This window comes from Myxine glutinosa, chromosome 4 (assembly GCF_964187855.1).
Source record: "Myxine glutinosa chromosome 4, kmMyxGlut1.1, whole genome shotgun sequence".
NCBI lineage: Eukaryota > Metazoa > Chordata > Myxini > Myxiniformes > Myxinidae > Myxine > Myxine glutinosa.
In genome coordinates, this window is record NC_136264.1 from 133,818,928 (window position 1) to 133,844,993 (window position 26,066).

The window sequence follows — 26,066 nt, forward strand, 5'->3', positions numbered from 1 at the left end:
CAGCTCAATTACAATCCTTCCACCTCAATACATTCAATACTCAACCACCGCAATCAAGGAACCTGCCTGCACCTTCAAACTGCCGTCAACAGTATGAAGGACACCATGGTGATCATGCACTCTGTTCCGTGACCTTCAAGCCTCGCTGGTGGTGAGTGCAAAAGTGCGCTAACTTTCCCGTGACTTCCTGTGATCAGCAACGACCCTGCATTTGCCAACCAAGCCATTTGGGTTCTTGGCACACATTCGCACAACAAACGTGGAGCAAAACAAGTCTGCCCCCATGTTAAGTGAAGAGCTGGAGAGGTGGTTAAGTGAAGAAAGACACACTGCAGATGATACAAGGACAACAGACTCGCGGTGAGGATGACATCAGGAGGCTCGTCTGGGACATTGGACGTGCCGCGACAGTACTAAAGAGGGTGGCAGGTGAACCGTGTCCACGGCTGGAAGAGGCGAGGTGTGACCCCCAGATCCCTGCCGAACCCCTCCTCTCTCCAGGCAGATAAAATGACATGATCAGTCAGTATGACTGGTTCTGGTTGTGGGTTAAGCTAAAGAGTAGAGTTGGTTCAAGTACGACTGGGTTCATCAGATGGAGTGGCTGAGAGCAGTTCGAGTCTAGATGAAGTTCCAGACAGGGAGGTGGACGAGCAGAGATGAGGGTGCTGAACTGGGCGCTGAACGAACAATGAGAGCTGGGAGCAGACTCGAGAATCAGTAGAAACCCAGTCTATATCAAAGGAGCTAAATTAGTTTTGTTCCCTCTTGCCTCTCCCATAGCTCAGGGAAGCGAAGGGATTTTTTTTTTTTTTTTTTTTTTTGTATACAAGATCGAGGCTCGTGAAAGAGCGAACATTAATCACACAGAAAGACAAACAGACACACAAAACAAATAACATCGGGAGCGGTAGACAAGATGGGGAGAGAGGGGGAAGGACACAAACACAACATTTGAGAGCAGGGACCGAGAGACATGGAGACATCGAGAGAACTGTGGGAGGGAGAGGGCTTTGGGGGGGAGGCATGGGAAGGGGGGGGGGGTGGGAGAGGTATAAAACATATGGACACTGCCAAGACTTCCAGGAAAGAAGTTGGAATTTCAAACAAGGTGGATCTGGGGTGAATTAGTGGGGGTAGAAAAGATCAAGGTTTTAGATGGGGGAAGATAAGAGATGGTGGTGAACAGCTGTTTTGAAGACCTGGAGGGAGGAGTGTGATTGAAGTGAGTGTGGGAGTTTGTTCCAGAGGTGGGAGAAAAGAGGAATGAAAGAGTGAAGGTGAGCAGAGAGCCGAGATTTCGGCAGTTTAACCATCAGAGGGTGGCTGGCAGATCTTGTGCGACCTGTAGGAATATTTGGGGGACAGAGCACAGAGAGAGCTGGGGGAGCAAGGCCGGAGAGGAGTCGGTAGAAGACAAAAAGACCACCTACCTGCCTGCGGTGAGTGAGTGAAAGGCCCTCAGAGATAGCTTCATCGCGGGAGATTCCAATGATTCTGAAAGCTTTGGATTCAACAGCGTGAAGCCGAGCCAGGTGTGAGGCAGGAGCACCAGCCCATAGGGGAGAACAGTATTCCATTGAGCTGCGGATGAAAGCCTTGTATGTGGTGAGGAGCTCAGGTGTGCCTAGGAAGGACTTCGCACGACGGAGGATGCCCAGTCGGCGACTGGCTTTGGAGGCCAGCTTGGAAATGTGGTTTTCCCAAGAAAGATCATGGCAGATGGTGAGACCCAAAAGCTTGAGCGACAGAACTTCTTGGAGAGGATTGTTGAGAAAGTAGATGGGAGGGTTGTCCAGTCGATCTTTTCGGAGAGACATAGTAAGAGTGTGAGATTTGTCAGGATTGAAAGACATGTTCCACATGTTTGACCAGTCTGTGATTTTGTCCAGGTCTTCAGAGAGTGAGGAGGCTGCAGACTGCCGATCTGAGGGAAGAGGAATGGAGCGGCAGAGAGTGGAGTCATCAGCAAAGAGATACAGAGGATTTTCCAGAGAGTCGGAGAGATCATTGATAAAGACCAGAAAAAGCACAGGGCCCAGCACACTGCCTTGGGGAACTCCAGCCTGAACGGGAAGGGGAGATGAGAGAAATCCATTCAGGGCCACACGTTGACTACGACCAGAGAGGAAGTCCGCAAGCCATGCATGGAGATTTCCATGGATACCATAGGAGGAGAGTTTGGTGAGCAGAGCTGGGTGCCAGACCGTATCGAAGGCACGTGATATGTCAAGGGAGACAGCTCTGATTTCCTGTTTGGCATTGAAGACCTCCATCCATTGTTGAGACAGCAGAAGCAGCATGTCCAGAGTAGAGTGACCTGGTCTGAAACCAAATTGATGATCAGAGATCAAGCCATTGGAGAAGAGGAAAGATTTCATATCTGAAGCAATGATGGATTCCATGACTTTGCTGATAATTGGGAGCAGGCTGATTGGTCTGTAGTTGCAAGGATCTGTTTTTGCACCTTTTTTGTGTAAAGCGGTAATGTTTGCTGATTTCCAGGATGCTGGCAGATGACCTTGAGCAAAGGATAGGGTGAAAAGAACAGAGAGAGGGTGAGATAGAGCGGCAGAGCAGGATTTTAGGACCCGTGGGCTGATGCCATCTGGTCCAGTTGCAGAATCAGAGTCGAGGTTTGACAAAAACTCCTCCACCTTGTCAGGAGAGAAGGTCACAGAGTCCAGGAGCAGTTTGGTTCGACTGGGAAAGGTGGGAACAGAGAGAGATGGGTTTGGGACTAAGGATTTTGAGGCAAACACAGAGTTGAGGCATTCGGCTTTGTCACGTGCGATGTCAACTGTGTGGCCATTTGAGGTAAGGGAGGGGATGGAGGGGGAACAAACACCAGAAACGGATTTGACCAGACGCCACCAGGATTTGGAGGAAGGAGACAGGTTTGAGAGTTCATTCTTGAGTGAGGAGAGATAGTGCTTCCTGGCACTCCTGAGGGTAGACACACACTTGTTCCGAGCTTGGTGGAAGGAACTGAGATTTCCTTCAGTTGGATTAGCCTTCCAAGAGGCAAAGGCAAGTTGTTTCAGGGCAAATGCCTCACCACAAGATTCAGTGTACCATGGACGGGAGGAAGGGTAAGACAACTGAAGGCGAGATGGGATAAATCTGTGCATGAGAGAGATCAGTTTGCTTTGGAAGAATTCCCAGGAAGAATTGATGTCAGAGGCAGTGGAGATGGGAGACCAATCCAGACGATTGATGGCTGCTTGAAGACCGTCCCAGTCGGCCTGAGTGAAATGCCAGACTCGTCGACGCTGAGGAGGCTCTCTGAGAATGGCCAGAGAGATGTCCACTTTGACAAGCACATGATCAGAAGAACCGATTGGAGCAGAAGAAGAGCAGCAGACATTAGCAGGGAAGTTAGTCATAACCAAGTCTAGAAGAGAAGATACTCCATTGGCTGAGATCCGGGTCGGGAAATTGACAGATTGTGTCAATGCCAGTGAGTCACAGAAGTCCTTTGCTGAGGTGCCATGACTGGTGAGAGAGGAACCCACACCCAACCAGGTGGCATGATGACAATTGAAGTCACCACATATGAGGAAGAGAGAGTTGGGATGAGTGGATAGAAGTTGGTCCATGTTGTCAGACAGTGAAATGTAGATGGAGTCATCACTGTTTGGGGGACGGTACAGAACACATATGAACAAAAGGTGGGAGCGGAGAGGAAGCCGTAGCCAGAGGTACTCCTGGGGGTGAGGAGGAGAGAGGGCAGTGCAAGGAGAGTGAGGAAGAGAGTTTTTGATAAAGATAGCCACCCCACCACCAGGCCGAGGCTCAGGTCTATCATACCGGAGGAGGGAGTAACCAGGAAGAGATATTAAGGAATCAGAGACATCTTGAAGGAGGAAAGTCTCTGTTAAGCAGATCAAGTCTGGATTGTCAGAAGCAACCTGTATGGAGAGATCAGTCAGGTTTGAGCGAAGGCCCCGGATGTTTGAGGTCCATACCGTTAATGAAGAGAGAGGGGGAGCATCGGGTACAGGACAGGGGAGGGGAGGAGTAGGGTAAGATGAAGGATGAGAGGGGGAGGTAGGGAGAGCAGTTGTTAGTGTGTCAGCGATTGCAGAAGAGTTCCAAGAAAGGGAAGGATGAGGAGGATGAAAGGTTTGAAGGTGAAGGGATGAGGCACAAAGAGGGGTTGTTTGAGGGGGGGGGCAGAGGAAAGAAGAAGGTTGGGGGGGGGTGGAGGTATGAGATAGAAGGGAGACGAAGTGGGAAGGAGGCAGCTTTGAGGAGGAGGGGGGAGGAGGGAGAATTGGAGAGGAATGGTATGGGGGGAGATTTGAATGGGAGGGGTTGGGGGGGAGTTTTGAAGGGGAGGAGTGAGGGGGGAGTTTAGGAGGGGAAGGGCAAGGGGGGAGTTCAGGAGTGGAAGGGCAAGGGGGGAGTTCAGGAGTGGAGGGGTAGGGGGGGAGTTTAAGAGTGGCGGGGCAAGGGGGGAGTTTAGGAGTGTAGGTGCAAGGGGAGGGATTTGGATGGGAGGGGCAAGAGGGGAGTTTAGAAAGTGGATGATTAATGAAAGACGAACATTGAAAACAAATTGGGTTTGTTGTGATTTTCAAGTTAGCAATCCGGTTCAGAATGATGGAGGAGGGATGGAATGAATGTGAATTTAGACCATGTAGTGAGGGAGACGTATAAGATATTGAATTTCTTTTTTTTGAGGTGGAATGAGTTGGAGAGGAAATTGAGAAAAGCCTTTTAAATAGGAAGAAAAACAGCGTGTTGTAAAATACCACTGAGTAAAACACTGAAGGGGAAAGGTTATACATATTTAAATAATATTTAAACAGAACCGTGAACAATCTTATGTGCACAAAAATACCAACGGGGGGAGAGCCGAGAGGGACCACCACGAGTCACGTGAAGGGCAAACGTGAAATGGCAAACGGATCGTCAGCCCTCGCGCAGTGAGATAGAGGTCGGACCAGTCTCTCTCTCTCTCTCTCTCCTCTCCTCTCCTCTCCTCTCCTCTCGTCTCGTCTCCTCTTCTCTCTCTCTCTCTCCCCTGAATTGGCACCAATGTTATGTTAGCAAGCCTGTTTCAAGTGGGATAACTAGTCAGGTAAAAACTTGCCCTGTGTCTCTTTTGGTTTGTACATATCGGAACACATGGATACCCCTATTGTTTGTTTATGCCGCACCACACAACTCTTTGCCCTGTTGTACTACCTTGTGAATAAACCCTGATTGTTAAATGTATCACATACCTTTCCTTGCTCCCCTGTGAATACTTATCCTTAAATTCACTTGTATTTCCAATCTTCCTGGGCCTGTCTTTTCCTTCATTGGGGTAGCATAGTCCATACTAGTCGTTAGCCAGGACATTTCAGTTTCCACCGATTGATTGACTCCATTTGATATCCGGTGCGTACTGGCAGTTTCACTCGGCTGCATCTGATTAAACGTAAGATCAGTATGCACCGAAAGGTTGGAAAGCCACATTATCCCCAGGTAAATGGTAATTAGATGGAGGACCCTGGGAGATTTGGTGGACGAATTGGTGTTCGTGGTTGATTAGCAACCTGCCGGATCACGGAGTTATCTGCGCTTGGTGGCCTTCAGGCCCGGTAGTTTGGGAGGAATTGAGGCTCCTCCTCGTAGTGGACCCCAAAACCCGCAACTGTAACAATATTAATATTTTCATACATTTACATTGAAAATTTTCCACTATCATAGAGGCATCGCTGTGCCCTCTTGTTCCCCCTCCCCTCCTGGAATGTATAGTGACGTGTGGTGAAGCGACACCCCCCTCTCCCCTCTCTCAGTATACCCGTCAGTGAAGCGACGGGGGGAATTTGCTCGCAAATAAATAAATGTGGAAATCCATCATTATTGGAAAACTTGAAACTCGAGGCACTTGAAACTAGGGCCATGCCACGTAATTCATGTACAAGCTCCTCTGTGGGCCTTAAATTATTTTATTTTATTCCATGTGCACAGAACAAGGATGTTGTGCTGCATGCTGATGAAATAACAAGATAGGTAAGAAATTGCAAAATAAGTTTAGAGATCTTGGAAAAAAGAAAAGAAAAAAGGAATAGTTTGCCTTGTTAATAACAAGATAGAGTCGGATGGGTTACCGCACTCCACAATGAAAGAAAAACCAACAAAAACAAAATATAACCTTACTTCAACTTTATTTCACACATTAAACTCCTATTTCAGTTTCACAACTGCTGTAACAATGACCAATTATTGTACATGTCCACACAATTAACTCGGTGTAGTGAGAACGCATCAGTCTCAAACCACAGCGTTTTGTGCACGGACATGAAGGGTCGACGTAAACTTGAGCAAAGCCACCATTTCCATGATAGTGTACCCAATGCACTTTCGAGCAACGGTCTGAGGACACGTCATCGCTCGTTCTGAAGGCACAGCAGGCACTCGTTGGCAAAGGATTTAATCAGCTGGCTCAGAAAAGAAAAACAACAGCACTCGCACAACCAAGCAGCCGAACTCGCACACGTGCTGGTTACACTCAAACAGTGTACCATTACAACAAATACACATTAACACCGTGCTTTAAAAAAAAACCCAGGCATTTGATGCAAATGTGATAGGATTGCTAAAAGATTATGTACAGGGTGATCCCAAAGTGCCAACTAAAATTGGGGAAACTTATTGCTTTGCCCTCTCACGTTCTTTGATTGTTCCTACTTTCTTTTTCAAATTAGCATGATAAACGTGGCTGACGGAGGCCGAACGTCTCGCCGGATGAACGGTGAGAAGTGCACAAGTGCTATCGAGATGATTTAGATGCGAGAATGTGTCCGAAGCGCGTCGCCGATTATTCCGACATTGGGGTGAAGCACCTCTGAGGGCAGGGAAGATAAAATTGGTGAAATAAACGATTGAAGCAACTGGGTTGGCGCATCACGTGCCGGTCGCCGGTAGACCCGGGGTCATACCCTTTACTCGATACTTTTTGATCACCCTGTCGAGATGAGAAGCGGTGCGAGAGGAACAAGGTGAGATGATGGGAACAGAACCTAGTCAAATATGATGCAAACGAAACCGAGGTTCTTACACGAGGCAACGTAATGGGTAGAAGATGCGTTCATCACTGCAGCTGAGAAACCTTCAGAGGAATTAATATTCGAGACTCCATGTGCTGAATCATTGCCTCTGGAAGGAAACATTAAAGGGGCAGCGGGGGAGAGCTGATGGTTAGGTGAGTAATACAAAGGATGAAGAACATCAAATAATCCTGGCTCTACCCTTTACCCACACAAATATTTTGATGTAGGGAGAGTTTAATTCCTTGCAGGACCAACTCCATACAAAAAAAATAAAAATTGTGGAGACATTTCAACTCTAGGACGTTATGTTTGCAGCCACCTTATTCCAAAATAGCAAATGTCTGTGTGCAAACTACATGCAGTCGTGGCTAAAACTATTGGTACCCTTGCACTTTTTCAAATAATGCACCATTTCTTCCAGAAAATTGTTGAAATAAAAAATATATTTTGGCATCCACATTTGTATTTCTTTGGTTTGCAGTGGAACAAAACAAAAAAAAGCTGTAAAAATTACTTAAATCGAAGCTTATTCCACACAGAAATGCTAAAACGGCTCGGACAATCTTATTGGCACCTTTTAGAAGTTGTTAGAAATAATTAGATTTCAAGCAGGCAATTCTCCTTTGCTTTGGAATTGAACTCACCTATGGTGAGTTGCCGGTGCCTGCAATATAAAAATCACTCATTCAACCAGTTTGAACAGACAAAAGGAGTCATTCTGCTGTTTTGTGTCACTGTGTGTACCGCAATGAGCTTGGAGAAAAGAAAGAAAAACAGAGAATTGTCTGAAGAGGTCAGACACAAGATTGCAGCCAAGCATGGACAATCTCAAGGCTACAAGTCCAACTCCAGAGACCTTGGTGTTCCTGTGTCCACCCTACGCAATGTTATGAGGAAGTTTAAGGCCCATGGCACTGTAGACAACCTCCCTGGAAGTGGCCGCAAGAGAAAACTTCATCAAAGACTGCAGCGAATGATTGTTCGAATGGTGGAGAAAGCACCTCAATCAACTGCCAAACAGATTCAAGCTGACCTTCAGACACAAGTTACAACAGTTTCAACTCGCACCATCCGTCACCAACTCAATTAAAGGGGGTTCTATGGTAGGACACCCCACTGCTGAGAGAGAGACATAAGAAAGCCCAACTGGAGTTTTCCAAAACATACCTGAACAAGCCAAACTCCTGGGAGAATGTCCTGTGGACAGATGAGACAAAATTAGAGCTTTTTGGTAAAGCACATCATCTCTATGCTTTCAGTAAACAAAATTGAGCCTTCAAAGAAAAGAACTCCTTCCCTACAGTCAAACATGGAGGAGGTTCAGTGATGTTTTGGGGTTGCTGTGCCAGTGATCTGGCACTGGGTGCCTTGAGTGTGTGCATGGCATCATGAAATCAGGAGATCACCAAGGCATTTTGGAGCGCAATGTTCAACCCAGTGTCAGAAATCTGGGTCTCCGTCGAAGGTCATGGGTCTTGCAGCTGGACAATGACCCCAAACACATTTCAAAAAGCACCCAGGAATGGTGCAAGACAAAGCGCTGGACTGTTCAGAAGTGACCAGCAATGATTCCAGATCTATATCTCATTGAACACCTGTGGGGAGATCAAGAATCAGCAGTTGCGAGAAGGCACCCTTCAAATCTGGGAGAACTGGAGCAGTTTGCACAAGAAGAGTAGGTCAAACTGCCAGAAGAGAGGTGTAGGAAGCTCATTCATGGCTATAGGAAGCACTTGACTGCAGTTATTTTGTCCATAGGCTGTGCTACCAAATATTAAGTCTGGTGTGTCAATAATTTTTTCAATGCCATTTCTTTTCATTTTCTGATTTAAAAGGATAAATTAAGTTCTGAATCAAAAACAAAGGTTTTTGGCCACGATTGTGTGTGTGTGTGTATATATATATATATATATATATATATATATATATATATATATATATATATATATATATATATATATATATATATATATACACACACACATACATACATACAGTCACATGAAAAAGTAAGTACACCCCATGTAAAGTTTTGACTTTTTCAACATATTTCAACATACAGCTATTTGATCTTCATTTCAACAATATTGATAGATAAAGGTGATATAATATAACAAATATCATGAGACATTAACATTTTGTAGTCCACTGTATAATTTAAATAAACATAAATGCAAATTTCACATGTGGAAAAAGTAAGTACACCCCATGAAATGTTTTTTAAAATCGTTTTAACATATGTGGACATATCAATAGTTGATCTTCATTTAAACAGTATCTATAGATAAAGGTGATCTATTTAAACAAAAAACAATGAAGATTTGACTTTGCAATAATTTATTCAACAAAAAATTAACAGAGATGCCATTTACTTCTGTGGAAAAAGTAAGTACACCCTTGGCTCTAATAGGTGGTATTGCCCCCTTTGGCAGAAACAACCTCAAGTAGGCGTTTCTTATAACTGTCTACCAGTCTCTGACATCGACTGGGAGAAATTTTTGCCCACTCCTCCATGCAGAATTCTTTCAGCTGTGCGATGTTTGAGGGGTTTCTTGCATGCACAGCTCGTTTCAAATCCCCCCACAACATCTCGATGGGATTTAGATCCGGGCTTTGACTTGGCCATTCCAGAACCCTCCATTTCTTTCTTTTCAGCCATTCCTTGGTGTATTTACTGGTATGTTTAGGGCCATTGTCATGTTGCAAGATCCACCTTCGGTTGAGCTTCAACTTCCCGAAAGATGGCCTCACATTATCCTCAAGCACCCTCTGGTACAATGAAGAATTCATAGTGGATTCTATGATGGTGAGCTGCCCAGGCCCTGATGCAGCAAAGCTGCCCCAAACCATAATATTTCCACCACCATGCTTCACAGTTGGTATCAGGTCCTTGTGGTCAAATGCTGTCTTTGGTTTTTGCCAAACATGTCTTCTGGTACTGTGGCCAAATAGCTCTACCTTTGACTCATCTGTCCAGAGCACATTGTTCCAGAAGTGCTGGTCTTTGCCTAGGTGTTCATTGGCAAACGTTAGTCTTGCCCTAATGTTCTTTCTGGACAGCAAAGGTTTCCTCCTGGCACACCTCCCATGTAGATCAAATTTGTGCAGCCTCTTTCTAATGGTAGACTCGTGCACTTTGACATCAACAGTGGCAAGAGCTACCTGTAGGTCCCGTGATGACATTCTGGGGTTCTTCGAGACTTCTTTCAGCATCTTGCGGTGTGCTCTCGGGCTGAACTTGCTGGGGCGGCCTGGCCTGAACAAGTTGGCACTTGTTTGGAATCTTCTCCACTTGTAGATGATCTTCCGGACAGTCGAATGATTGATTTCAAATTGTTTGGAGATCTTTTTAAATCCCTTCCCAGACTCGGAGGCATCTTTCACCTTCTTTCTGAAGGCCTCAGAGAGCTCTTTTGATCTAGGCATGGTGACTCCGCACAATTCAACAACAAAGAGCAAACCAAACTAAATGTCTGAGGTTTAAATAAGACAGGTTCCTCTAAGATCCTCTCCAACGATGTTCTAATCATTTGCACCTGAGCTGGTGCACCTGATTCTAATTTTAGGTGTTTGAAGTAGTGATAAATGTCAGGGTGTACTTACTTTTTCCACATGCGAAATTTGCATTTACGTTTATTTAAATTATACAATGGACTACAAAATGTAAATGTTTCATGATATTTCTTATATTATATCACCTTTATCGATCAATATTGTTGAAATGAAGATCAAATAGCTGTATGTTGAAATATGTTGAAAAAGTCAAAACTTTACATGGGGTGTACTTACTTTTTCACGTGACTGTATATATGTATAAAAATATGTATAAATAAATAAATATATATATAAATACTGATTCCGCATATTCCTTTGGTTTTGCTCTGCGATGAGTAGTACTCAAGTTATAAGAGGACAAACAAACAAACATACTTTACTGCTTTATATATATATATATATATATACGTATATATATATATATATATATATATATATATATATATATATATATATATATAGACGGTAAATATATATACAGGCGGCTGCAAAAGTAGGTATACAGTAAGGATTATACCAGTATTACCAGTATTATAATAGTGGTGCTAGGATTCATTTAATACTAGAATTCATTTAATTCATTAAAATCATTATTACCATTTTAATAATGGTAATAATGACATTATTAATAATGAATAATTATTCATTACCATTATTACCATGTGTCAAGTAGCACACTGTGCGTGCGCTACTTGACAAAGAATTTCCCAACAGGTGGATTGGACGTCGGGAGCCGTTGACTGGCCACCACGTTCGCCGGATCTCACCCCTATGGACTTCTTTTTCTGGGGATGTGTAAAAGACAGGGTTTTCGCATGCAAGCCACGTTCTGTTGATGCCATGATTCAGTTCATACGGGAGGCTTGCCAGGAAATTGATGCTGATAAAGACCTTTGTGCCAGAGTGTGCATGGGTGTCCACACTCGACTAGTGGAGTGTGTGAATGCCGGGGGCAAACAGTTTGAACATTTGAGGGATTAATATGTTTATTATTGATATGTTATTATTGATATGCTTGTACAATCAATAAAATACGTTTTGTGCGCACGTTTTGTTTTTCATTACTGTATACCTACTTTTGCAGCTATATATATATATATATATATATATATATAATATATATATATATATATATATATATATATATATATATATATATATATATATATATATATATATATATATATATATATATATATATATGAGATCAAGGCACCTCCTAGCTTTAATGGTGAGCACCAGCCACGAATTATGTCTCACACGGTAAATACCGCATAACCCGCAAGGAACCAACAGCCTGTCTGCCACACAGACCATCGTTCCCACCAGTGCAAACCAAAACCAGGGGGTGCGGTGCGATCGGCGGGGATAATAATCAATGAACATAACAGCGTGACGAGCGCTGTCCCGATCTCCTGTGGACCGAAGTCCTAGACCAAAGCGTCACCTCCGACCCAAAGGGTCTTCTGGAGGCCTCAGCCCGGCCACTCTGTCAACAGACAGAGATTTATTCATTGGTCCCCATTGGCTAAACATCAATACATCGGGCAAGCCCGAAATCTGGATTGGCAGCTCTGCTTGATGTTTAGCCAATGGGGACCAATGAATAAATCTCTGTCTGTTGACAGAGTGGCCGGGCTGAGGCCTCCAGAAGACCCTTTGGGTCGGAGGTGACGCTTTGGTCTAGGACTTCGGTCCACAAGAGATCGGGACAGCGCTCGTCACGCTGTTATGTTCGTTAATTATATATATATATATATATATATATATATACAGGGTGTTTCAAAAAGATGGACCCAATTTCAAAGCAGTATATTTCACGATGGCAACATGTTACAATTACACAAAAACTTACAAACGGTTTAATTAGTTATCAAATTTTACTAACCATTTTATAAATGCTCTATGTGCCCTCCACCTGCTGTCAGGACAACATCGAGACGATAGTTGAATTCGTCCCAAACGTCTCTCAGAGTGTGTTCTTTCACTGAAGTCACCGCTGCCGTGATTCTGTTTTTGAGGTCATCCAGATTAGTCGCCAATGGTGGCACAAAAACACGGTCTTTGACGTATCCCCACAAGAAAAAGTCGCAGGGTGTAATGTCTGGGGATCTTGGGGGCCAAGAGTGCAGCGCCAAGTCTTGGGGTCCCATGCGACCAATCCAACGTTGAGGCAGTGTGTCATTTAGAAAACGTCGAACCTGCAGGTGCCAATGTGGCGGTGCTCCGTCTTGCTGAAAAATGAAGTCATCGGAATCTTCATTAAGTTGTGGAAAGAGCCAGTTCTGCAGCATTTCGAGATAGGTTTGCCCCGTAACTGTTTTTCCCTCGAAAAAGAAAGGGCCATAAACCTTTATTTGAGAACCGGCACAAAACACGTTCACTTTCGGGGAATCACGCTCATGCTCTACAGTTTCGTGTGGGCTCTCTAGTCCCCATATGCGCACATTGTGACGATTAACTTTACCGCTTAGATGAAACGTTGCTTCATCACTAAAAATCAAACGCGGTAAGAAGCTGTCGTCTTCCATGTTCTGTAACATCGCATCACTAAATTCTACATGCTTTCCTTTGTCACCTGTAGGTACGAAGAGCCTGTACCAGTTGCAACCGGTATGGCCTCAGGATTAAACGTCGCCTTAACACACGCCAGACAGTCGTATGAGGGATCGCAAGTTCTCGGCTGGCACGACGAGTGGACTTGCGTGGGCTACGCAGAAAACTCTTGAATTCTTCTCACGTTTTCCTCTGAAGTGCATGGTCGCCCTGGGCTCTTCCCCTTACATAAACAGCCTGTTTCCTCAAATTGTCGGTACCAACGACGAATGCTCTTTGGCATTGGCGGATCAATGCCAAAACGCCGTTGAAACGCACGCTGCACCACAATTACGGATTCAGTCTTGCTGAAATGCAGAACACAAAACGCCTTGTGTTGCGGGGTCGCCATCTTGCGAAGGACTGAGGCTAGAGGCTGTTGGTGCGCTGGGAGAGCCATCTAGCGGTGGTCACTTGAAACTCTATGCCCCGCCCTTTCAAGTGGTAAGAGGTTCATTTATGGGCGGTTCGTGGTTGCAGAGTTATAGCGATTTCAAATCGGGTCCATCTTTTTGAAACACCCTGTATATATATATATATATAAAATAAATAATAAAAATTATATATATATATATATATATATATATATATACTACTCAAAAGAAGTTAAGGGTCAAAAATATTTGTGCATATAAATATAAGCTAATGAGCTAAAATGGTGATGACTAATGATAAAATAATTCTTTGATGGCTCAAGAACAGAAAACACAAAACAAAAACTTTTGATGAGACACTAGTTTATTATCCTGATGAAAAAGAGTCATGCACCCCCCAAAATGATGTTCACACAAGTCGCAGAAGCTTCAGTAACTGGTGTAGCCACCGTCAGCATTCACACATTCTTGACAACGTTGGCGCATGCTGTTCATCAGGCGTTGGAAATAACGTTGAGGGATCGCTTGCCATTCTGCGACTAATCGCTGAGCCAGTTGCCGGAGGTTGACGGCAGGGACGTGATGTGATCGAACTCGCCGCCCTAGTTCATCCCACGCATGTTCAATGGGTGACAAGTCGGGTGAATATGCAGGCCAATCCATGTGCTGAACGTTCTGCTGCTGCAGGAAGTCAGTCACCACCCTGGCACGATGAGGTCTTGCGTTGTCGTCCTGGAACCAAGCTCCTGGTCCAATCCGCTGCAGAAGTGGAATTACCAGAGGTTGAAAAATCTCATTGAGATAACGCTGACCAGTCAAATTTCCGTTGACGACGTACAGAGGGGTTCTGTGGTTCATGGATATGACCGCCCACACCATCACACTTCCTCCTCCAAATGGTAGATGTTGAGCAACGTTGAGATCAGCAAATCTCTCTCCTTGACGACGATAAACACGAGCCCGGCCATCATTGAACTGGAGTGAGAAGCGGGACTCATCTGTGAACATTGTCTCTGCCCACTGACCACGGTTCCACCAGATATGACGTCTGCACCAATCTCGGCGAGCCCTTCTGTGACGGTCAAGTAGCGGTGGTCGGACTGCAGGACGCCGGCATCGCAAACCTCGGTCTCGCAGACGATTCCTAATGGTCTGGCCGGACACGTTGGTGCCTCTGGCAGCTCGGAGTTGATCCCGAAGATGCCGTGCGGTCACAAAGCGCTGTCGCAACGCCGTTATCATCAGGAAGCTGTCTTCTCGTGCTGTTGTTGATCGGGGTCTTCCAGAACGGGGGCGATTCTGAACAGCATTAGTTGTCCTGAACCTCTGCCAGAGTCTGCCGATAACGCCTTGGCTTACATTTAGACGCTGAGCCATAGTTCTCTGAGTTTGTCCATCATGTAGCCAGCCAATGGCCCTTCCCCTGTCTTGGATGCTGAATTGTCGTCGAACCATCTTCAAATTTCAAGTGATGATGAATGGAAAATGCTCAGCCATTTTATTGCTAAAATTGGCATGCATGGAATGACACTCATGCTAAACATGTGCAAATGGTGCATGAGGTGTCACAATGGGTGTTTCGAGGCAGTTTGTCAGTTTAGTCTGACTAAGTTAATGCTTCAAATCCATGAAAAGGAAATCTGGGTTAACTTTAAAAGTTTCTAAAGATAAGTGCAATGATTGCATGTCCCATAATAACGTGATGTCTATACTCCAAATGACAACCCAAAGGGGGATATTCTAACCCTATCTGGCTTAAAAAGACATACTTACAAAAATGATTTTAAAAATTCCTTTGACCCTTAAGTTATTTTGAGTAGTACATACACATACATACATATATATATATATATATGTATATATTTATGCAGGGTGTTTCAAAAAGAGTGATGCAACTTTAAACGTTTATTTAAAAAGAAACAAACCTCAGGAATGTGAACCAAACATTTATTGAAAGCTTTTGATATGGTATTTTCTATCCCTGATTGCTATTGCAGTAAGTCATTGCTAGAGTTAGTGAAAGCCCAAGGTCTGAAATTGGCATTTACGTAAAATCCTTGTAATTGACGTTCTCGATGTGTGCCCCTCCACGGTTCAGACAGGCATTGATCCTGACTCCAAAGTTCTGTCCAACTTTCCTGTCGGTCTCATGTGGCACTGCCTGGAGGTAGTCTGACACCTCCTGCTTCAGATCATCCCGTGTAGCAGGGCAGTTGACATAGATCGGCGGTTTCTGAAGAGCTGCAGCAGGAAAGTGATGGTGTCACCAGTTGTATGCGGGGGTGCACCATCCTGCATAAACCAGGTCATGCTGAGCTGGTTTGGGGTGACCTTTTAGGCTAGATCATTATGGAACTTCTGGAGCATGGCCTGGAAGCGCTCACCGTTGATCATCACCGTCCTGCTGTTGTCATTCTCAATGCCCTAGCATTCCCCATCTGGCATTGAAGGCGCAGAAGCATGTGACCGTAGGCCCTTTCAGGTACCTCTCAGTAATCTTAGATGTTTCTGTCCCCCAGAAAATGTTGTGGTTGTTGATTTAGTCTCATACTACAGAGCCACCACTTTTATCTTCTGCTCCACTGTCATTGACATAGTTGAGCTACGGAGCTGTGGCCAAATTCCTGCCCTAACCTCAGTCAAGCGTCAGGCCTGGTCAGCTGGTTTGTAAAAGACTTGGTGCAAGCTTTGTCCCCCAGCCAACCCCACAATAACGTGGGAATAATTTTGGCCATTAAAGAAGAACTATTGCATCTATAAAGTACATTTTTGTGTAAAAATATAGGTTTTCTGGGTCAAGAAACTCAAATGTCGCCTTATCTATTTGATTGGAGCAGTTATGTAACTATTTTCAAGGATAATTAATAGTACTAGAAACACCCACTCTGTATGGGAGTGGCCAGGAGGAATCATGTTATTATCCTTATTATTATTGCCAATTATCATTACTATTATTATTTTTAATACAATTATCAATATCATTATTTTGTAATGATGTTAATATTGTTGTGTGGAAGGGAGGAGAGATCCATAGCTTGACCGTGGTAAGTGCAGTATGGTCCGTCTGTTTTGAGTAGCTGTTAGATCGATATGTAATAGGGACCTGCCAGGTTAAGTTTGTTACACATGATGCTAAGGAGGCAGCGTATGCTATTTTTAGACAGGTTAGATCTTAATATGTGGGCGTGAACACATCGTGGTAGGTGGGACGAGGAGGCGAGAACTTCTCATAAGAGACTTCAAGAACTTCTCATTTGTCTGTCCATCACAATTTGTCTGGCCAGTATGTGTCAGCCATTGCGGCCGAATGTGGCATGGAGACGGAAGTGCCATCCTGACATTTTTATAGGCGCATCCCCCGTGGGTGGGGGATGGCCAGAGCAGAGAACTCCGCCCACCTGGTTACAAAGAAGAAGAGGCCTTGTTCAGAGAGGAGAGCACAAAAGCCTTGTTTTGTGTGGAAGGAGGCCTTGCTTAAAGGACAGAGTGATCCACAAAGCCTGGTGGAAGATGTCGATCATCGCTGGCATTCCACACCAAGCACCATCTTCATTGTGCTCGCTTTAGCTTCGGAGAGATATCGTCCCACACATGGTTCCCAAAGCGATCTATTTTGAGCCTGGCGTTCACCTTACACACCAGAAGGGAAGTCTCGCCTACAACTGTTTTGTTGCACGAATGTGATCTGTAGCGCCAAGTGGGTTAGGAATTGTTTTTTTTCACCAATCATTGCACATATAATTTCGAATATTCCCATTTACCTCTTTATGTCCATATGACTCACATGGTTTGTTCCATTTTTGTTTATAGCGTCATGTTGCCCTCTTCCCTGTTTACTTTAAAAAATAAATCCTTTAAATGGTAAGAAAAGTGTTTCAGCTATCTGCCTCCATGTCCGTGTGCTGCCATTATTTCGGCCCAATTGAAGCTCCTTGGTGAACAGTAAAGTTCGAATTAATTAAAGAACCGCAGGCAGGTTGGTACTCTTTCTGGCTTCCACCGACTCCTCTCCGGCCTAGCTACCCCAGCTCTGTCTGTGCTCTGTCCCCCAAATATTCCTGCAGGTCGCACAAGATCTGCCAACAACCCTCTTCTGGTGAAACTGCCAAAATCAAGACTCTCTGCTCACCTTTACTCTTTCATTCCTCTTTTCTCCCGCCTCTGGAAAAACCCTCTCACTCTCTTCAATCCCACTCCTCCCTCCAGGTCTTTAAAACAGCTGTTCACCACCATCTCTTATCTTGTCGTGACACTATTACCCCCATCCAAAACCTTGATCTTTTCTACCCCCGTTAATTCACCCCAGATCCAACTTTTTGAAATACTAACTTCTTTCCTGGAAGTCCTAGCAGTGTCCATTTGTTTTGTACCTCAACCTTCCTCCGCCCCCTCCCCCGAAGCCCCCTCCCTCCCACAGATCTCCCGATGTCCCTGTTCTCTACTGTTGTGCTTGTGTGCCCATTGAGTGATAGGGCTAAAAACGATATGCAGCAGGATATCTCAAAAGGTTATTGACAGATTTAGCCAAAACATGGTGGAGAGGTTGGATGTGCGACAAGGACGAATTGATTTGATTTTGGTAAAGATCGGGATACGAGATTTAAAAAAATTTAAAGTGATTTTTCATCATTGAGAAGTGGGGTCAAAATGATACGCAGCATGATATTTCAAAAGGTTGTGGACAAGTTTTGACAAAACTAGGTGGATCAGATGGTGAAGTGACACGCACAAGCCGGTTCCGATTTTAGTTTAAGTCCGGATCCAGATCCGGCTTATCAGTGGGATACAAAACGTAAACAGTAGGATACAAAATGTTCAGCCTGGCGGAGGTTTCCGCTCTCCTGAGTGCCATTCTAGGTATTTGTCTACAAAGGCTCGGTGTGGTCGTTCTTGTTTGGGGTGGAGGTCAATTTTTGAGATATATACACAAAGAATTAAGTTAAGCACCCCCCCCCCCCCCGTTTTTTTACAACCTCGCACATTACAAGTTTGTTGTCGTCAAAACAGTGTAATATACCCATGATATTGCTATATTTTCTGGAGAAGTGATATTATGGTCACATAAAAACATAACAATCATGCCGTTTTCAATATTTTATTCTGAATAATTTAAGGTGAAATTTTTTGGGAATTTTAGGCATATTTTCACCTCAATTTAAGTATGGAGCTATAGGTCCATCACGGACAGTGTGGATGACGTTTATGTTTTCTAACGTACAGTCATTGTTCTGAGAAGACCTCTAGCGATCTTTGCGTCAATAACGTGTGTAGGACCCACGTGATCGGATCACTGACTCAACCCTACGTCTCATAGACCCTGTAAGCCGTCATATGCGTTGCTGTGGCAGGTTGAACCCCCTCGAGCACGTTTGGGACATGTTGGGACGACAAATTGCGAAGATGGTCCCTCCAATAGCCAATCTGGATGAATTGGAACGTGCATTACATCGGGAATGGAACAACCTGCCACAGCAACGCATACGACGGCTTACAGGGTCTATGAGACGTAGGGTTGAGTCAGTGATCCGATCACGTGGGTCCTACACACGTTATTGACGCAAAGATCGCTAGAGGTCTTCTCAGAACAATGACTGTACGTTAGAAAACATAAACGTCATCCACACTGTCCGTGATGGACCTATAGCTCCATACTTAAATTGAGGTGAAAATATGCCTAAAATTCCCAAAAAATTTCACCTTAAATTATTCAGAATAAAATATTGAAAACGGCATGATTGTTATGTTTTTATGTGACCATAATATCACTTCTCCAGAAAATATAGCAATATCATGGGTATATTACACTGTTTTGACGACAACAAACTTGTAATGTGCGAGGTTGTACAAAAACGGGGGGGGTGCTTAACTTAATTCTTTGTGTATATATATATATATATAGATATAGTATGTCACGTGAAAAAGTAAGTACACCCCATGTAAAGTTTTGACTATTTCAACATACAGCTATTTGATCTTCATTTCAACAATATTGATAGATAAAGGTGATATAATATAACAAATATCATGAAACATTTACATTTTGTAGTCCATTGTATAATTTAAATAAACATAAATGCAAATTTCGCATGTAGAAAAAGTAAGTACACCCCTACATTTATCACTACTTCAAATACATAAAATTAGAATCAGGTGCACCAGCTCAGGTGCAAATGATTAGAACATCGTTAGAGAGGATCTTGGAGGAACCTGTCTTATTTAAACCTCAGACATTTAGTTTGGTTTGCTCTTTGTTGTTGAAGTGTGTGGCGTCACCATGCCTAGATCAAAAGAGCTCTCTGAGGCCTTCAGAGAGAAGGTTATAGATGCCTATGAGTCTGGGAAGGGATTTAAAAAGATCTCCAAACAATTTGAAATCAATCATTCGACTGTCTGGAAGATCATCTACAAGTGGAGAAGATTCCAAACAACTGCCAACTTGTTCAGGCCAGGCCACCCCAGCAAGTTCAGCCCGAGAGCAGACCGCAAGATGCTGAAAGAAGTCTCTAAGAACCCCAGAATGTCATCACGGGACCGACAGGTAGCTCTTGCCACTGTTAATGTCAAAGTGCATGAGTCTACCATTAGAAAGAGGCTGCACAAATGTGATCTGCTTGGGAGGTGTGCCAGGAGGAAACTTTTGCTGTCCAGAAAGAACATCAGGGCAAGACTAAAGTTTGCCAATGAACACCGAGGCAAAGACCAGCACTTCTGGAACAATGTGCTCTGGACAGATGAGTCAAAGGTAGAGCTATTTGGCCACAGTACCAGAAGACATGTTTGGCGAAAACCAAAGACAGCATTTGACCACAAGAACCTGATACCAACTGTAAAGCATGGTGGTGGAAATATTATGGTTTAGGGCAGCTTTGCTGCATCAGGGCCTGGGCATCTCATCATCATAGAATCCACTATGAATTCTTCATTGTACCAGAGGGTGCTTGAGGATAATGTGAGGCCATCTGTCGGAAAGTTGAAGCTCAACCGAAGGTGGACCTTGCAACATGACAATGACCCTAAACATACCAGTAAATCCACCAAGGAATGGCTGAAAAGAAAGAAATGGAGGGTTCTGGAATGGCCAAGTCAAAGCCCGGATCTAAATCCCATCGAGATGTTGTGGGGGGATTTGAAACGAGCTGTGCATGCAAGAAACCCCTCAAACATCGCACAGCTGAAAGAATTCTGCATGGAGGAGTTGGCAAAAATTTCTCCCAGTCAATGTCAGAGACTGGTAGACAGTTATAAGAAACGCCTACTTGAGGTTGTTTCTGCCAAAGGGGGCAATACCACCTATTAGAGCCAAGGGTGTACTTACTTTTTCCTCATGCGAAATTTGCATTTATGTTTATTTATATTATACAATGGACTACAAAATGTAAATGTTTCATGATATTTGTTATATTATATCACCTTTATCTATCAATATTGTTGAAATGAAGATCAAATAGCTGTATGTTGAAATATGTTGAAAAAGTCTAAACTTCACATGGGGTGTACTTACTTTTTCATGTGACTGTATATATATATATTTGTGGCGGACACGAAAGCACTGACGTGGTGACATCACCCCGCATACCAAGTGGGGGTGGGCCACGCCCGGGAGAGAGGCGTGGCCTCACGATATACACGGGGCGCGCAGCCCTGAGCAGCTCAGTATTACAGTGAGCTCTTGAATAAAGACTCTTACAAATTACCGCGTTGTCCGCTTCCTCCTTGCTCACAAGCAGCGCGCGTAATACCGCGCTTTATATTTACAGATGTACAATTAGAATGAGAGTCTTGTAGGGGCTGTGCTCCCACGTCAATCGGAAGAATGGACGCGACAAAAAGCTGGAATTCGTCCAAGTTTCTTTATTGTCACAAAACAACTCGGGTACTCTGAAAAGCCCGTTTATCGGGCAGCAATATATATACACACATTATCCCGGAGCGTTTGCCCGGGAAAGGCGAGAGGGGGCGTGGCCGGGCATCCCGGCCGAGGCCTGGCAAGTTGAGCGCGGGCCTGCCCGGGCGTCCTGGACGAGCCCGGCATGGTGATCGCTCCGCGTCCTTGGTAGGTGCAAGGCGATTGTGTAAACCCAGCGGTAGCCGGTACACACGTCCCCCCAGAATCGACTTGCACCGGCAGGGTCAATTTGAGGGGGGTCCTGATGACTCGGCCGAAGCGACCCCTGGCGGGTCGTGGGGGGGGGGGGGGTCCGGTGTGGTGGTGGGCGGTCGAGTGGGGGGCACCGTGGACGGGGGGCGGCCTCGCCGCGGCGGAAGGGCCAACCGTGGCGGTTGGTCGATGTCCACGTGCGCCGGCTTGAGGCGGTCCACCGCAATCCGGTCCGACCTGCCGCCGATGTCGATGACGAACGACTTGTCGTCCCGTCGCAGGACCCGGAAGGGCCCGTCGTACGGCGGCCGGAGTGGCCCCCGATGTGCGTCATGATGCACAAAAACGTACTCCGCTTTGCGAAGCGCTGGGGGGACGTAGGACTGGGGGTCACCGTGGTGGGATGTTGGCACGGGGGCAAACCGTCGGGCGGCCTCCTGGAGGTCCGAGTGCTGGTGAGCTGCGGACCAGGGACTGGTAGCGTCGGGCACGAATTCGCCCGGGACGCGTAGCGCCTGGCCGTAGACAAGCTCAGCGGTGGATGCCCGGAGGTCCTCCTTGGGGGCCGTGCGGAGGCCCAAAAGGACCCACGGCAGCCGGTCGGCCCAACCGCCGTCTTGAAGGCCGGCCATGAGCGCGGCCTTCATGGAGCGGTGGAATCGCTCGCACAACCCGTTGGCTTGGGGGTGGTAGGCCGTAGTATGGTGGAGCTTGACCCCAGGTTGCGGGCGACCGCGCCCCACAGCTCGGAGGTGAACTGCGGTCCGCGGTCTGACGAGATGTCCGCCGGTGCGCCGAAGCGGGCGACCCAGGTGGCGATGAAAGCCTGCGCCACGTCGGCGGTGGTGGTGGAGATGAGGGGAACGGCCTCCGGCCACCTGGTGGTCCTGTCCACCATGGTGAACAGGTGTGTGAACCCCCGTGATGGGGGGAGGGGGCCCACCAGATCCACGTTGACGTGGTCGAAACGTCGTTCGGGCACGGTGAAAGGTGCCAGCGGGGCCTGGGTGTGTCGGTGAACCTTGGCCTGTTGGCAGGCTGTGCAGGTGCTGGTCCAATCGCGGACGTCCCGTCGACGGCCGTGCCAGACGAATCGCGCCGACACCAGCTTCTGGGAAGCTTTCCGGCCTGGGTGGGAAAGGCCGTGGAGGGAGGCGAAGATGCGGCGTTGCCAGGTAACGGGCACGATGGGGCGAAGCTGGCCTTGGGAGACGTCGCAGAGCAGGACAGTGTCCGCGAAGGGGATGTCGGCCAGGCGGAGGCCCGTGTCCACCACCCGGAGGGCTTGCACCATGGTGTCGGTGGTTTGGTCCGCCGCCATAAGCGCGAAGTCCACGCCGAGGTGGACCACGTTCGCGCTGGCCCGAGAAAGACAGTCGGCCACGGCGTTGTTTTTGCCGGCAACGTGCCGGATGTCCGTGGTAAACTCTGACACGGCGGAGAGGTGGCGCTGTTGGCGGGCCGACCACGGCTCCGTGACCTTGGCCATTGCATAAACCAACGGCTTGTGGTCGACGAACGCCATGAAGGGTCGGCCCTCCAGGAGGTGGCGGAAATGGCGAACGGCCAGGTGTAGACCGAGGAGCTCACGGTCAAACGTGCTGTATTTGAGCTCGATCGGCCGGAGTTGCCGGCTGAAAAAAGCGAGTGGCTGCCAAACCCCGTTCACCCATTGCTCATGTACGGCGCCCACCGCGTAGTCGGAGGCATCCGTGGTGAGGGCGATGGGAGCGTTGAGCACCGGGTGAGCGAGCAGTGTTGCGTCGGCGAGGGCCCGCTTTGAGCTTTGGAAGGCCGCGTCCATTGCTGCGGACCAGACGATGTCGTGCTTGGCCGGCTTGCCCCGGAGGGCTTCGTAGAGGGGCCGCATGAGCGCGGGGCACGAAGCGGTGATAGAAATTCACCATTCCCAGGAATTCCTGCAGGGCCTTTATGGAGCGGGGACGCGGAAACGTGGTGATGGCCTCGACCTTGGTTGGCAGCGGCACGGCCCCGTTCTTGGTGATGTGGTGGCCCAAAAAATCAACGGCCGTCGTGCCGAAATGGCATTTGGCCGGGTTGACGATGAGGCCGTGCTCGCTGAGGCGCCCGAACAGTGTTCGGAGGTGGAGGAGGTGCTCGGCCCGGGACGTGCTGGCGACGAGGATGTCGTCCAGGTAAACGAAGAGGAACGGCAGGTCACGCAGCACGCCGTCCATCAAGCGCTGGAACGCCTGAGCCGCGTTCTTGAGGCCAAACGGCATCCGTAGGAATTCGAATAAGCCGAACGGCGTGATGACGGCCGTTTTAGGGACGTCGGCCGCCCTGACAGGTACCTGGTGATATCCCCGTATGAGATCGATTTTTGAAAAAATGACCCGTCCTGCCAGACGGGCGGAGAAGTCTTGGATGTGCGGGATCGGATACCTGTCGTGGGTGGTAGCGTCGTTAAGGCGGCGGTAGTCGCCACATGGGCGCCAGCCGGCCCCTGGTTTTGGGACGATGTGTAGTGGCGAAGCCCACGCGCTATCGGAGCGCCGCACGATGCCGAGGTGTTCCAAAGCGTCGAACTCAGCTTTGGCCACGGCGAGCTTGGCTGGGTCGAGGCGGCGGGCTCTGGCGTAGATCGGCGGGCCCGTGGTTGGTATGTGGTGCTCGATCCCATGTCGTACTGCGACGGCCGAAAACGTCTGCCGCGTGAGGGCCGGGAACTCCGTGAGCAGGCGAGCAAACTCGTTCGCCGCCGGGAGGGCGCATGCCAGCTCGGTCGGAGCGGAGCTGCTCAATGTGCATACCAGGGAGCTGAAGGTCTCGGCGTTGATGAGGCGACGCCGTTGGACGTCCACCAGCAGTCCGTGTGCGCAGAGGAAGTCGGCGCCTAGCAGAGCCATGGGCACGTTTGCGGTTACAAACGTCCAAGTAAAGCGTTGGCCGCCGAAGCAGAGGGTGACGTTGCGTGAGCCGAAGGTGCGGATGGCCGATCCGTTGACCGCAACCAAGGAGGGGCCACAAACCGTGGACTGCCTGTCCTGATCAGAGGCGGGTATGACGCTCAGTTGGGCGCCGGTGTCGCACAGGAAGCGCCGTCCGGACGCTTTGTCCGTGATGAAAAGTAAGTTGCCCGTGTGGCCGGCGCTCATGGCTGGTAATGAACGCCGGCCCGGCCGTTTCCCGGCCTGCCGAAGGTGCACGGGGGTCGGCATGTCCGGGCCTTCTGTCCGAACCTGGCATGATAGTAACACCACGCTTGGTCAGGTGGAGGCCCCGGTCGTCATGCTGGAGGTGGTCGGCTCGGCGTAGCGGCCGCCAATTGCGTCGGCAGTTCGGTCGTCGACCGTGCCGGGTGCTCAGGCGCCATGGGCGTTGCGTCGGACGACGTTGGGCCCCAGGTCGCTGCTGCAATGCGTTGGCCTGCCGCGGAGATCTTGTCGGCTTCCCTGGCAAGGGCGCGGGGATCCGTGATCGTCGTGCTTGCCAGGGCGAAGCGTACCGGGCTAGGCAGCTGACGGAGGAACAGCTCCCGGAACAGGAATGCCGGAGAGTGCTCGCCGAGCAGCGAAAGCATGTAGTCCATTCGCTCGGACGGGCGCATGTCGCCGAGCTCGGGCAGGTCGAGCAGGCGCCGTGCGCGCTCCGCCGATGGGAGGCCGAAAGCGTCGAGGAGAAGCTTCTTAATCGCGCCGTATTTGTCAGCGGCTGGCGGGCTCTCGAGGAGGCTCAGGGCGTGGGCCGCGGTGGCTGAACCGAGCGCTGCTACCACATGGTGGAAGCGGGTGTCGTCGGCCGTGATGCCTCGCAGGGCGAACAGGGAGTCCGCCTGGGCGAACCAAACCGCCGCGTGAGCCTCCCAGAAGGTAGGCAGTTTAAGGGCAACTGCCGTGTCCATGTCGGTAGGTCACCAATGTAGGGGCTGTGCTCCCACGTCAATCGGAAGAATGGACGCGACAAAAAGCTGGAATTCGTCCGAGTTTCTTTATTGTCACAAAACAACTCGGGTACTCTGAAAAGCCCGTTTATCGGGCAGCAATATATATACACACATTATCCCGGAGCGTTTGCCCGGGAAAGGCGAGAGGGGGCGTGGCCGGGCGTCCTGGCCGCGGCCTGGCAAGTCGAGGGCGGGCATGCCCGGGCGTCCCGGACGCGGCCTGGCAAGTCGAGAGCGGGCGTGGCCGGCGGCCGAGGCCTGGCAAGTTGAGCGCGGGCCTGCCCGGGCGTCCTGGACGAGCCCGGCATGGTGATCGCTCCGCGTCCTTGGTAGGTGCAAGGCGATTGTGTAAACCCAGCGGTAGCCGCTACAGTCTCATCTTAAGTACATTATTACAATATGAGTATTCTATGAAGTACGTGCTATTACAATGTGAGTATGTTGATTATAATTATTATATTATTTTGTATGTAGCCTGTGGCTGATGGTTG

The 26,066-nt window shown here is 47.7% G+C and overlaps 1 protein-coding gene and 1 long non-coding RNA gene across 4 annotated transcripts in view; one reads left to right on the forward strand and one right to left on the reverse strand.

Annotated features, from left to right (window-relative positions):
* LOC137425257 (uncharacterized) overlaps window positions 1–13,697 on the forward strand; it is a 37,689-nt gene extending 23,992 nt beyond the window's left edge. Inside the window, exon 4 of one of the 2 annotated variants that reach the window (XR_010984083.2) lies at window positions 13,186–13,697. This is a non-coding gene — a long non-coding RNA (uncharacterized LOC137425257). Of the gene's footprint in view, window positions 1–11,315; window positions 11,637–13,185 lie in introns of those variants that run through there. The other variant, XR_013623195.1, reaches the window with a different exon arrangement.
* Window positions 6,145–26,066, reverse strand: part of LOC137425256 (protein NipSnap homolog 1) — a 50,027-nt gene continuing 30,105 nt past the window's right edge. For both annotated transcript variants that reach the window (XM_068113494.2, XM_068113495.2), the window contains exon 10: window positions 6,145–7,152. In XM_068113494.2, the coding sequence (XP_067969595.1) occupies window positions 7,088–7,152 (65 nt within the window). In that variant the 3' untranslated portion in view covers window positions 6,145–7,087. The remainder of the gene's footprint in view (window positions 7,153–26,066) is intronic.